At 33.5% G+C, this 14,346-nt stretch overlaps 1 protein-coding gene across 1 annotated transcript in view; it reads right to left on the bottom strand.

Moving 5' to 3' along the window:
• Window positions 1–9,015: 9,015 nt before the first annotated feature.
• LOC123532627 (uncharacterized) overlaps window positions 9,016–14,346 on the bottom strand; it is a 33,673-nt gene continuing 28,342 nt past the window's right edge. The window contains exon 3 of the mRNA XM_045314101.2: window positions 9,016–10,603. Within this exon, the coding sequence (XP_045170036.1) occupies window positions 10,454–10,603 (150 nt within the window). The 3' untranslated portion in view covers window positions 9,016–10,453. The remainder of the gene's footprint in view (window positions 10,604–14,346) is intronic.

Genomic DNA, 14,346 nt, shown 5'->3' on the forward strand with positions numbered 1-14,346 from the left:
AAAAGTTTATTGTTTGTCTTCACTTATTTTCACTCGAGCGGGGAAAGCTATGCCATACGGGGGTTTTAATTTGCGAAACGGGAAAAGTAAAAAACATTTACTCTGACATGTTAAAATTAACTATGAAAAAAAATGATTTTTTCAAAACTCATTATTTTTTTTAAAAATGTTACGTCACGGGTCGTGTTTTCAAGGGCCACGAGTCATTGCACGAATCCTCAGACGGAAAGACCAGATTTAACCCCTTTTGATAAAAAAAAAGCTAACAAAAAAACTAAATTAAAAAGTTATAATTTGAATTTTTACCAAATTTTCTTAGAAATTTGGAAAAAATGTCCACTTGGCCCCCTTAACAACAAAACACCCTTCCCATGCTTGACAATTTTTTTTAATAATTTATAAACGATTATTTGAAACGCACTGTGAATGTAAAGCATTGAGCCCTTCACTACCACACCGGTTATTTTTAGGGTTTTTTTGAAAGGAAGTTCTTAATTTTATTTAAACAGAAAAGCTTTTTGCTGATTTTTGTTCATCAAAAACACCAATTTTAGAAAAAGGCCGAAGAGGCAGTTTTTAAAAAATTTTAAAAAGATGGATGTGTTACATTTTATCTATGTGGAAAAAAAAATTTTTTTACTGGTTGAAAACCATCAACCAATATTACGTGGGGGGACATGAGCCCCTAAAATGGCTCTTGGCAAAAAAAACGCCACAAAAATTTTTTCCCCGGAAACAAAAACATGGCTTTAAAAAAAAGAGCACTTTTATTCTTTTTTAAAACCTTTTTACGATTGATTCGTTTTCATAAAAAAATTTTTAATATTGAGGCAAACAGGGGAAAAGGATGGTGACTTATATTTCCGAGAATGAGGAAAACGCTTTAGCAAGATGTGATACGAGTGGGGGCCAAGAACTTCAATAAATTGGTTTTTTCCCGCTTTGAGAAGGGTAATAAACAAAAACTTTTCGCTTCGAAAAAAATGTAGATTCGTTTATGCAATTCTTCATTTAAACTTTAGAGAGCTATTGAAAAGAAATCAATTTGTAAAACGAGTTGAAGAAAAAAAAGATAAAGGGTACGATTATTTTTTTTGTGCACCAATAGTCAAACCCAAAATTCACGTTCTGTCAAAAAAAATCAATTTATGGGTTTTATAAAACAAAGGTATATTTTTGAAAGATCTTTTTTCCCACTAATAAACTAAAAAAGTAATTTCAAAGCTTTTTTGACTAAAAACCCTTCAAACTTTTTCGATATGTATCAATATAGAATTTGCTTGCCATTTTGTCAACCATGAAGGCCATTTAAGGGGAAAAACGGTTCATTTAAAAAATACAGAAAGCTGTTTACGATCCTTTTCAAAATATTTACTTTTCTTATAAAATTTGCATGAAAGAAAAAAAGTTAAATATTTTTAAAATTTAACGACCCAAAAAAATATCGCTACATTTAAAAGAACAGGTTCTATAAGATCATCGATATTTTTGATCGACACTATTTTTTATTTTTTTTTTCAAACATTTTAAATACACATGCAATGTAACCTTAAAAATCTGGGCTATAAAATTTAAATTTTGTTTTCTAATTTATAGAAAGACACATTGTATCTTCAGTTCAAATAAAGCGTTTATATGGAAACTGTAAATGTATACTTTGAAATGAAGGTAAAAACCATATTGGTAAAAAAAAAATTTTTGGGGGAGTCGCCCCCGAATTTTAGGAAAAGGTTCTACTTTTGATCTCTTTTTCCCCCTGTGGGTCACTCTTTCTACTTTTAAAAATTAGTTTCTCCGCATTTTGTCAGGGAAAAAAAATGTCCGTATAGTTTATTTTTCGTAAATTCGTCTATTTTAACAGCTTCTGCTTAAACCTTTTTTCTACCCTCAAAAAGCTTCTCCCCAGGCGGATTTTTATTGTTTTTTTTATGGAGATTCCGTAGCTTAAAATTTCACTTGTAACATGAACATTCTATAATGCTCGGCAAAATCCAAAAAACCTTTCATTTTCCCCTCCCAGGGAAACAACGCTTTTCATTTTCCCAAATACAATTACATGGTTCTAAAATGACAATCTTTGTTTTTAAAAATTCGTAAAAGGGTTGATCATTTTTCTACTTTTAAAAATGAAGTTCCCCCGTCATTTTCGCCATAGGAAAGAAAATTGCAACAGGTAGTTAATTACGTGTTTTGTTTATTTTTACATGCGTGCGCTTAGAATTCTTCTGGGTGCCCTCAAAAAATTTCCCCTCCAGCGGGATTGTTTTTCAGAATTCGATAGTCTTTACATTTTTACTTGAACATGAACATGCAAACCGTGCATACTGCCCAAAACCTTTCATTTCCGTCCCCCAGTCAAACAAAACTTTTTGTGCAAACCGTCATGTATCGCCATAATAATAAACACTTTCTTACTCTCTCTAGTAAAATTTTTTTACAATAAGCGTCTTTGGCTTTCACGCTCGGTTTATTATTCAAACAAAATATGATCCCTTTTTTACAGCCACCTTTTTCTACACCGAACAAAGGGGGAGAAAAGCGACAGATTCTAGCGTATCTACCGACCTAGCTACTTATTGTAAAGAAATTCGATATACACCCCCTTGCTGGTCGAACAAAACATTTTCTTCGCCATTATAATATACGTTCCCCATTTTTTTTTTAAAGATAATAGTTTTTTAATACTAAATTGATAGAGTACGATAAAGCTTTATTGATTGGTCACCAACGTATTTACCTTTTTAATTGGGTTTATTTCTTTAGCGCTTTTTTATTTTTTTAACGCTAAAATTTTTACCTTTAGTGTACTACGCAACCACGCTTTCATCGTATTTTTTTACCTAAAATATTGAATTGAAAAGACAACAGCGGATATTTTCCCTACCTTTTTAACCAATTTTTTACTATCCCTTTCTTCAACCCAATGTCTTTTTTTTGTTTGTTGTTTTTTTTTTTCAAGAACCCCCTAGGGAATTTTAAAAAAAACCGACACAAAATTTACTTTTTACAAATTTCCTTCCCTTAGTGAAAAATTTTCCATCCCTTTTTTTTGACTATTTTTTGTTTTTTATTCCGTTTTATACGCGTTGAACCCCGATTTTCTAAAATAAATGATCTTCCCTTAAATAAAAGGGAAATTGTTCCCGAAATGAAATAATAAAGTACTTTAAAAAACGGAGTATTTTTCTATCCTTTTTTTTAGCCTATATTTGACAAGTCTTTCTTTTGACTCAAAAGTTTTATTCCTTGTTTTATAGGAGACACCCTTGGGCTTTTATATTTTTTTATACTTATGACCCCCTTTTCAAAAAATAAAAAAAACTGTTGAAAATAATTAAACGTACAAAAATTTAAATAATTTTCAAATCGTTGTAATTACTTTTGGGAAAAAATATTAAATAATCGATAAAACTACTCCCCGATCACCCAAAAAAAACCGGGGTTTCACTTTTTAAAAATTTGGGCTTTAGTGTGAAAACAAATTTAAAAAAAATTGGGCCGATATGTATTTTTATATTGACGGCCTATGTCAAAGGTTACTTGTTTAATCAGTTGAAAAGTGTTTGTAGACCAATTTAAAAATGAATGCTTGTTGAAAATCATTTCTGTTTCGGGCCCCCCGCGAGGGGGGTAATAACTAAAAACAAGTACCTTAAAGAAAAGTATGGTGTAGAGAAATTTGCACTAGCTTTTTTTCCCTTAAAAAATCGTTCAAAAAATTTTTTAAATTTAATGGGGGTGGCACCACAACTTAGACGGGAAAAATAAGATCACCTGTAGACCAGCGTTTGTGTCCATTTTGTCAGATTTTAGAAGACAAAAATTTATTCTAAATGTTCACTTATAAAACTTAAATTGATTATTTTTTGAAAAAAGCAAATGAAAGTCCCAGTTTTTTAAGCTATGCAGTTTGAAAAAAAAACAGTTGCTTTCAAAGCTTGATTACAACCACCAACGTTTTTTTTTGTTTTACTTTTTAAAAAACTTAATTTAAAGTAACCCCAAAATTTCTTCGTACTTTTTCCTTTAGTTTTTTAGCGTAACCCTTTTCAATTTAAATTTTGGGACCCTCAACGCTTTATTATTAAAAAAATTTTTGTTTTTTTTTATTATAATACAATCATAATTTTGTTCCAGTAACAACTTTTTAATGTTTTTTTTCTTTCTTTTACACTTTTCTCCCTTTATATATATCTGTGTTTTTTTCTTTACGATTACTTACAACAAGGGATATCAATGCCACTTTTTGTTTTTTTACAACAGAGATTAGTTTTTGTTTCTCCTTTGGGACTTTTTTTCTTAAATCCCCAATTTTTCAACGAGTGCGCTTGAAGTGGATTAAGTATCAGAAAAAAGCAAAGAACAAAAATCGTGTATAAGAAAATTTAATATAAAAAAACATTAATTGTTTTTACTCTCTATTGGGTTTTCCCACTATTGAAAGGTTTTTGGATATTAGGGACTTAACATAAAAATGGTTAAAAAAAATTAAGATTTTGTAAATTTATAAGGGGACCGGAAATAAATTTTGTATTTAAAACCGCTGGGATTTTTGTTTTAGGTAAGCTTTTCTAAAAACTGAAAAAAACGTACGTAATTACCCTTTAAAAACGAATATTAAAATGTTTTTTGGTCTTTTAATGTTTTTAGATTGTTTGTTAATTATTTCATTTTTACTCTATTTTTTTGACAATTATGCAGTAAAACTTTTTAATTTTGTGTTGATTTTATAATTCTTAGACGAAAACCAAAAAGAAAAGAAAGCAGCGGGGCCCCCGGGGGGTAAGTTTTTTTTCAGTCCCCCTTAAAAAAAAAAGGAAAATAAATAGATAAACGTGTAAATAAAAACCAACTTGTCAAAAAGACTTCGGGGACCAGACACAATACGGGTTTCCCCGACAGTTTAAGATTAAAAACCAAATTTGACATAAAACATTTAACCCCATATTGCACTTTTCCCCATATATGTTGGGGTTTCTTTACGATTAAAGTTACAATGAGGAAGGTTCCCATAATAAAATCCACCCTTATTGTTTCTCTACCAAAGAGAAGTTTTTTTGGTACAATTCGGTACGTTTTTTCTTTAATCCCGATTTTCAAGAATGCGCGTTGAAGGGGGGTTAAAATCTTGAAATAATGCAAATAAAACAAAAAACCCCTTTATTTTTTAAAACTGAATAGGAAAACAAAACTTTTACGTTTTTCTATCTGGATGTTTCCTTATTATTGTACGGACTGAATATTTGGTATCCATATCAAAAGATTTTGTTAAAATAATCAAAACAATTTTAGCAACAAGCTATTTCTGTTTAAAAAAAATAAGATATTAAAAATTTGGGGTTTTTTATTTCCTGTCAAATGTGCATATATTATCGTTTTTTGTGCTTCGAATTTTTAAATTTTGGGCCCAAATTCGGGGTTATTCCTTTGTTTTCCTGAGATAAATTTTTGGGCGAGGTCTAAAATCTTAAAGTATTGGGAAAAGAAATAAAAAAATTACAGGAAAGTCAAACGTTTTCTTTTTTGTGAAACCCAAAGATTTGAAGTTGTTTAAAAATAAAATTTAGTGAATTTTAAATTTTTATATTTCCTCCCTTATCGCTAACAGAGTTTTTAAATTCTTAGACAGGGAAAAACCAAAAGAAATCGCAGACGGCCTGCGAGGTAAGTTTCTTTTCATCATTTTTTGCATAAGGGGATGTATCATTTTTTTAAAATAGCCACAGGGCCGCGCACCTTAGGGTTTTTAGTTTAGACAATTTTACCCAATTAAACATATTCTAATTTTCTAATAATCTTGAAAATTTTGGACCCCACTCACAAAAACCCGCATTGAAGGTGATTAAGCCGATTTAATGCGGCCCCCCCCGGCCCCCCAATTTCAGGGGATTAAGCCGGGTTAGGATTATGTCGGATTAAAATGCTTCTCCCCCAATGCACCAAAGCCCCAAGCACCAAAGCCCCAAAGCCCCAACCCCCCAAAAACATTGTTATTACACGTTATGAGTTTTTCCCTCTTTATCATTGAAAATAATCTTTGAAAATTTAAATTGTGATCTACAATTTCAAGGCCTTCACTGCCGATTCAATTCATTTGTTAAGGCAGGAAGGGTGACGTTATCAATTTGGAGTAAAATTGAATATTTGCAGAGCAAATTTTACTACACGTTGCATATGAAAAATATATGGTATTGGGTGATTTCTCTCAGCTTCCACAAAACTCACCCGTATAGGACTCAACGCAAAATAGGACCTTTCCTGATATTAAAAGCCTTAGTAATTCGGGCTATTATGACCTTAAGTTTTGTCCTTATCTGGCATTGAAAGCATATCTGTGTATTAAGCCCTTGATCTATCATTTGAGGGATTTTACTGCCGAATCGGTTCAGTGTTTTTGGAGGGGATGAGGTTATCAATTTGGAGTAATAAATTATTATTTACAGAGCAAATATTACTATAGGTTGCATATGAAAGATATAATATTATTTCACTAATTAATATTTTTCAGCTTTCACAAAATTCATCCGTATACGACTCAATGCAGGCAGGAACCCTGTATACAGTGCAAGGTAACGGTATCAATTTGGAGTAAACTTTACGGATGAGTTTTGTGGAAGCTGAAAAAAACAACAACAAGTGAATCAAGTATTGCTATGCAAAGTCCCCTGCTGGAAGGCACCAAATTTTCTCTACTGCAGTATAACATAATTAACTGATATTTGTCAGTTGTAATTGCACTATATATACAATATGTTATAACAAAACACTTGGATTAAAATTTGCATATACAAAAACCTACAGTTGTTGATTGTTTCAAAACATCTATAAATATAAACAATAGGTTGCATATGAAAGATGTATTTCATTAGTTTTATTTCCAGCTTTCACAAAACTCTTCCGTATACGACTCAACGCAGGTAGGAACCGCACACGATATTACAAGCCTTAGTAATATCGGGCTATTGTGACGTATTTGTTTGTCCCTCTCTATCATTGAAGATACATTTTCAAAATTAAGATTGTGATCTACGATTTGAGGGGCTTCACAACCGATTTAGTTCATTGGTTAAGGGAAGGTTACCATATAAATTTGGAGTAAAATTTAATATTTAAAGAGCAAATGTTACCCTATGTTGCGTATGAAAATTATATTGTACTGGGTGTCTTCTTTAAGATTTCACAAAACACTTCTGTGAAGGACTCAACGCAAATGAGGACCTCACACGATATTCCAAGCCTCAGTAATTCGGGATACTTTGACCTAAGTATTGGTCCTGATATAGAATTGAAAACATATCTTAGTATTAAGCTTTTGATCTACCATATGAGGGGCTTTATTGCCAGATCGGTTACTACACGTTGCATATGAACAATATATGGTAATGAGTAATTTCTGATAGCTTTCACAAAACTCATTCGTATAGGTCTCACAAATGAGGACCTCACACGATATTTCAAACCTTTGTGGTTAGAGTTACTATGACCTATGTTTTTGTCATTATCTGGCATTGAAAGCTAATCAGTGTATTGAGCTTTTGATCTACCATTTAAGGAGCTTTATTGCCGAATCGGTTCAGTGTTTAAGAAGACGGTATCAATTAGGATTAACAAATTAATATTTACAGAGCAAATGTTACTATCAGTTGTATATTAATGATATATTTCACTAGTTATTAGTACCCTACTGGTAGAAAACCAGTTTCGGGGACTATAGAAATGCGCTTTTCCGTCGTTCCGTCCGTCCGTCCGTCCGTCCGGCAGTCCGTCCGCAATTTGTGTCCATAACTCTGTCATTCATTAGAGATTTTAATAACTACTTGGCACAAATGTTCTCCATGATGACACAACGTGTCGTGCGCAAAGGTCAGGGACACAATTGGAGGTCGAAGGTCAAAAGTGCCTTTTCCCTTTCCGGTCCATAACTCTGCCGTCCATGAAGGGATTTTAATCGTACTTGGCACAAATGTACCTCATAATTAGATGATGTGTCATGCACTACTATCAGACCCCTAGCTCAAAGATCAAATATCACACTTGGCAGTCAAATGTTAACATGGCATGAACAGGGTCAGTTTCGTGTCCGGTCCATAACTCTGCCATTCATCAAGGGATTTTAATATTACTTGGCAAAAATGTTCCCCATGATGATACGACATATCATGCAAAACTAGGACCCCTGGCTCAAAAGTCACAATTGGAGGGCAAAGGTCAACGGGGCTTTATCCTGTACGGTCCATAACTTTGCCATTCATGAAGGGATTTAATATTACTTGTCACAAATGTACCTTATAATAAAACGATGTGTCATGCACAACTTTCAGACCCCTAGCTCAAAATTCAAGGTCACACTTGACAGTCAAATGTTAACATGGCATGAACAGGGTCTGTTTCGTGTCCGGTCCAGAACTCTGTCATTCACCAAGGGTTTACAATATAACTTGACATAAATGTTCCTCATGATGAGACGACTTTAACTTTAGCTTAAAGGTCAATGTCAAACTTGGACATCAAATGTCAATAGGATTGTTTTCCTGTCCGGTCTCTAACTTTGTAATGCAAAACAGGATTTGAATATCAGTTAGTTCAAATATTCTCCTGGATGAGACAACGTGTCGTGCGCAAAACCCGGGTCCTTAGCTGAAAAGTCAGGGTCATACTTGGAAGTCAAAGACCAAAAGGGCTGTTTTCCTGTTCAGTCTGTAACTCAACAATCCTTAAAGGGATTTTGAATATTACTTGGCACAAATGTTCACCACTATGAGACAGAGTGTCATGCGCAAGAACCAGGTCCCTAGGTCTAAGGTCAAGGTCACACTTAGAGGTCAAAGGTCAGATAAAAGAATGACTTTGTCCGGAGCATCTCTTCTTTATGCATGGAGGGACTTTGATGTAACTTGGCACAAAAATGCACCACGCATCCGCGCAGTCTGGTCAGGATCCATGCTATTAGCTTTGTTGAATTTTAGCTTGATAAAATGTATTCATTCAAATGATGAAAGAAAAACAAAACAAGCAGTTGTTTGAAGTAGTTTTTATTTCTTATTTCTGTCAAAGTTCGTAAAATGAATGATGTTACGTTGTTCTGGCATCTTTAACATATTTTCTTTTTTAAAGAAAGATAGCATAGTGCGACAAAAGCATCTATCGTTGCTATAAGTGAAGCCAACGGATGTTCACAGACAGGGCTTTGTCAGATGGTCATATGTATATTATGTGCCTGTACGAAAATTTCTCTTTTCTATACTATAAGTGTTTAAGAGGCCTAGAAATAGTAGCTCCATTTATGTTATTGCTTTGAAATTTTTCTGCATGCTTGCGCCCTTAACCGGCCCCGTTGCCACTCCAAAGTATAGTATCGTGCTAATACACGTGGAAATCTACTGAAAATTGGAGATTTAATTCTACAAGAACATGTGACAGCGATGTGGTTATACTGGTCTACACTTCCTATTATAGCTGTTTATATTGATTGCGAGTTTCAGTGAAATCTCTGCAGTGCATAGTTACCCAAGGAAATCCTTATGTTTGATAATCAAATGTGAAAAGCAGATAATTCTGGTATAACTTGAGGAAGAATTATGGTTCTTGAACTCTGCTGTTTTATCATTTTGTAAATCTACTTTACAGCGAAGAATTTTCTAAGTTTCATTGAGATATCTTCATTACTTTTGGTGTTCTGCTTCAGACAAGGAAATATTAAATGCGAAAAGGAATATATCTTGAATTATTTTTAAGCTAAGAGTTATGGTTCCTGCACTTTGCACTTACATTTATCGATATCTATCTTAATATCGAGTTTCATTGAGATCGCTTGAACACTTTGAAGTTATGTTCCAGACAAAGGAACCATTAAGTACAAAAAAGACATGTAATTTGATAACTGAAGGTCTGTATCATCGTCGGCATTTTTTCTCATTTACATGTATATCTATTTAAAGTTTTATAGAAAAGTCTTTACTTCTTTTACCATACGGATAAATGTTTTGACTGACGGAAGAAGGCAAGAAATGTTTGGCGGATAAAAGATTAAAGCCACAATTACATTCTTCCTTCTTCGGGGAGCATAAAACCCAGACGGGCCGATATGTTGTATAAAATGTTTTCATGTATAATCAGTACGACTATTGTCTGTTGGCAACCAGTCCCTTTCCTTTTCATTTTAAACATAAAACACTGTTACTGTTTTCGATCTACCAGATGTGCCAGTTTGATTGAAATTGTTGTCCCACAATGTTAAAGGCAAATAGTCTGGAATAAATTCCTTGTGGTCAACTACAAATGCACATATGATTAAAGGTTCGATCAATTTACAGGCATTTATTGTAGATTTCGTCCACCATCAGTTTAGAAGAAGCCGATCCTATACTACACATGCCTAAATTATCAAAAAGTATTGTTCTGGAATGTATGTAATATGAGAGTGGAATAAATTCTGTTCCACAGTTGGCTGCTCTCAGTTCCGACATTGCTGGCACGAGCACGCAGTCGGCTCCACTATGGTCCGAGATATAGAGTAGCCGTGAACTTCCTCTGGGCCCAAGGTGCACATAGAGAGAGTAACGGTTCTTGATCTTATCGACGCATCTTTGCAACAAGAGCATTGCTGAAATAAAACAAAAATACGAAAAGTTCCAGTACGACTAAGAATCCAAACATGCAAAGCACCGGTTAAAGTAGAGTAGTTATTATAAATGAGCCGTGCCATGAGAAAACCAACATAGTGGGTTTTCGGTTTCTCTAATTGCAATAGTCTTTGAAAGCGAACAGCATGGATCCTGACCAGACTGCGCAGATGCACAATAATGGTTTTCTCATGGCGCGGCTCAGTCTAGTACTTTAAGGAATGCTTGACACTAACATTATCTTCCTTATCCCTTTTTTGTTCGCATTTGGATACAGTAAAAAAAATATTTAGTTTTACCGTTTATTATTTAGTACGACTTACTTTCGACATAGCGTAATGAAAACCATTTCGAAAATATTTCATACCAATTCTAAAAATAAATTTATTATATACACTATTCGTATGAAAACTGAACATTCAATATTTGGTTGGACGTTGCGAAAACTTTCAGGCATCTATTTGCTTGCTGCGGACTAACCTTAATCTAGCTGATCGATAAAATGAAACTGTAAATTTGACAGATTAGAATGAAAATGTAAACTCGACCGATTAGATTAAACTTGCAAACGTGATCGATAAGAATGAACTCATAAATTTAACCGATCAGAATGAAAACGCAAACTTGGTCGATAAGAATAAAAATGTAAATTTGATCTTTCATATGAGAAATGTATAACGAACAATGCAGACTTGATCGACTGATGAGGGTGGAATTGTAAGGCTGATCAATTGCAGTGAAAACAGAAAGTTAATCGATCAGAATGAAAATGTAAAGTTGATCGATCAGAACGAAAATGTCAAGACGAACGATCAGAATATAAACATGATCGATAAGAATAAAAAATGTAAAGATTATCGATAAGAATAACATTGTAAAGATGATCGATAAGAATGAAAGTGTAGATTTGATGAATCAGAATGAAAATGTAAAGTTGACCAATCACAATGACCGATCCTTCAGAATAAAGACATGATCAATAAAAATAAAAAAATAAAGTTGATCGATCCGAATGAAAATACAGTCAAACTCGCTTTATACGAACTCATCCGGACATAAGAAATATGTTCGTATCAAACGAAATTCGTATTGATGAATGTATGAGCAGATAATTTGTTCGAGCATATTTTGGGCAGTATCACTGGTATCACCGGTGAATAGATTCCGATATATGAAAGTAGTTAATAGTTTTAAACTGATTAAGTTAATTTATTCAGATAACATTGAAATTACTCAACAAAAGTCATACTTAAACACGTAAAACTGTATAAAATTTAGAATGATTTTCATGAAGTTTTTGTGAGTTACAAAAATGTTGAATTCCATGTGCTAAGTTTGTAAAAATCACGTTATCGCTTGGGCATATGATATATTTTGCATCTATTTCGGATTCTTCCGAAAAGTCCGAAGATGCTCGACGGGTTCGTAAGCAGTCGGAAAGCATACTTTCGGATTGACATAGGCAACATTTTTTGTTTATTTGTTAGTTATTCTTGAACATATTCATGACTATTTGGTCAGAACCGACGCAGTGGGCCATATTTTCAGTAAATAGGAAGTCTCAGCTACAAACTCTGGTTTTCATATAATACTCGTTCGGGTTTTAGTAATGGACCTTTAATAGATCAGAATGAAAATATAAGGTTGATCAATAAGAATGAAAATGTAAAGTTAATAGATCAGAATGAAAATGTTAAGTTTGTCAGAATAATTTTTATGTTTGATATATTGATAACGTAACACATTAAGCACAGATAGTGCTTGACTCCCTTTCCATGCTATCATTGCTATAATTATTGTTGAATTGCGGTTAATAATAGAATTTGGGTCATTTGTAGCTGATTTGGGTTCATTATATGGATAGCTTAACAAAAGTTAAAGGGAAACAGATATTTGATAGAGCAAGTACTCGTTGTAAAACGCTATGTTTAAATTTGGACCAATCAGAAACGAGTTCTAAAAATAGCACGTCTGCTGGGGTATAAACAGGTAGATGGATGACAGAGAGCTCATTCGGTATCCGGCGGTTGAAGAAGACACATCGAGGATTCAACTAATAATTTATCCCAGTACCTTGATATGGAGACTATTGCAGTTACCCTGTCAGGGCGGATAAATTATTTAAAAAAGTTCGTAGACTAAAGAAGAGTTGCAGAATTTCAACCAGGTTTCGAGCTATAGGGCCAGCGCATAGAAGTTTTACCTTAAGGGTAGTTGAATGCTATATACGATAGCATATATAGGCTGAGCATCGGGAAGCGAGACAGAGACCCAGAGTTTGGTAATCTACTGAGATAGTAAGGGAGTTCCAGCTTATAGACGGTTCAGCATTACTGGCGAAGTACAGCCAAGGCATCTGGGATATTCCTATATGGCAGTTGAATGCTACATATGATAGCATATAGGTGCTGAGCATCCAGGAGACAGGGCAGTCATATAGAGTTTGAGAGGACAGAGGCCGAGCATCTATGCGATAGGACTCGTATGTTGTTGATTCAAAGACATTGTCTGACGGGAACTTCAACAAAAAGACCAGTCAAGTATAGAGTCTCCAGCCTATAGGAGTTTGAGCTAATCATTTTTAATTGGAGATTGTTAGTTTGAAACATTTACTGATTTGCCTGATCCCTGAAATTGTCTAGCTCATAATAAGAACTCATTTACGAATCATTGGTACACGAATCATTTAGGAAACGTAGCCAGAGGAAAAATTCTATATATGAGATATTTGGTCTCACCAGCTCTGCGTTTTAACAAAGGACATTCTACATCGTTTGTCAGCCAGTCTAAGACATAGTCACCTTAGCGATTGGACCCAAACCATTGTTCAAGATACTAAAGGCGCAGGCACTTCCCTGGGTCATATAACCAGTATCCTGACAAAGTTGATCAATAAGAATGAAAATTTAAAAGTTAGTCGATCAGAATGAAAATGTAAAGCTGATCAATATCAATGAAAATTTAAAGAAAATCGATCAGAATGAAAATGTAAAGTTGATCAATAAGAATTAAATTGTAAAGTTGATCGATAAGAATTAAAATTTAAAGAAAATCGATCAGAATGAAAATGGGAAGTTGATCAATAAGGATAAAAATGTAAAGTTAATCGATCAGAATGAAATGTAAAGTTGATCAATAAGAATGGAAATTAAAAAAAATCGATCAGAATGAAAATGTAAAGTTAATCGATCAGAATGAAAATGTAAAATTGATTAATAAGAATGAAAATGAAAAGTTTATCGACCAGAATATAAAAATGATAGGTAAGAATAAAAGTGTAAACCTGGTCGTTGAGAATAGAAATGTTAGTATGATAGGTAAGAAGAGGTTGTAAAGACTTACGGGTAGGAAGATGAACTTTTCTAAAATGATCAACAGAATTAGCTCGTACAAAAACAGGAATTAACTTTTATTCTTCTCTGGTGGACGGCGATGTCATCAGGTTTCTGGGTTTGGAGTTCTTGATCATAAAGGAAATGTAACCTCTGTGTGAAAGAGTAAATATCACCTCGACCAGAATCTAACAATTTCTTTCATGGTTTAATAAATTGAGGCGTGTTTTTGATTTGCGTGCATTAGCTAAAATATGTTACTGAAACAAGGATCGCGGGGGCGATGTAATTTGCATCTCTTTGATTTTTTTAATGACAGACAAGTTAAACTATTATATTTAATGATGATTTGAAATGAATGAAAATATAAAAAGTGTACCATCAATGTATCA

This window comes from Mercenaria mercenaria, chromosome 11, assembly GCF_021730395.1.
Source record: "Mercenaria mercenaria strain notata chromosome 11, MADL_Memer_1, whole genome shotgun sequence".
In the NCBI taxonomy this organism is placed as follows: Eukaryota; Metazoa; Mollusca; class Bivalvia; order Venerida; family Veneridae; genus Mercenaria; species Mercenaria mercenaria.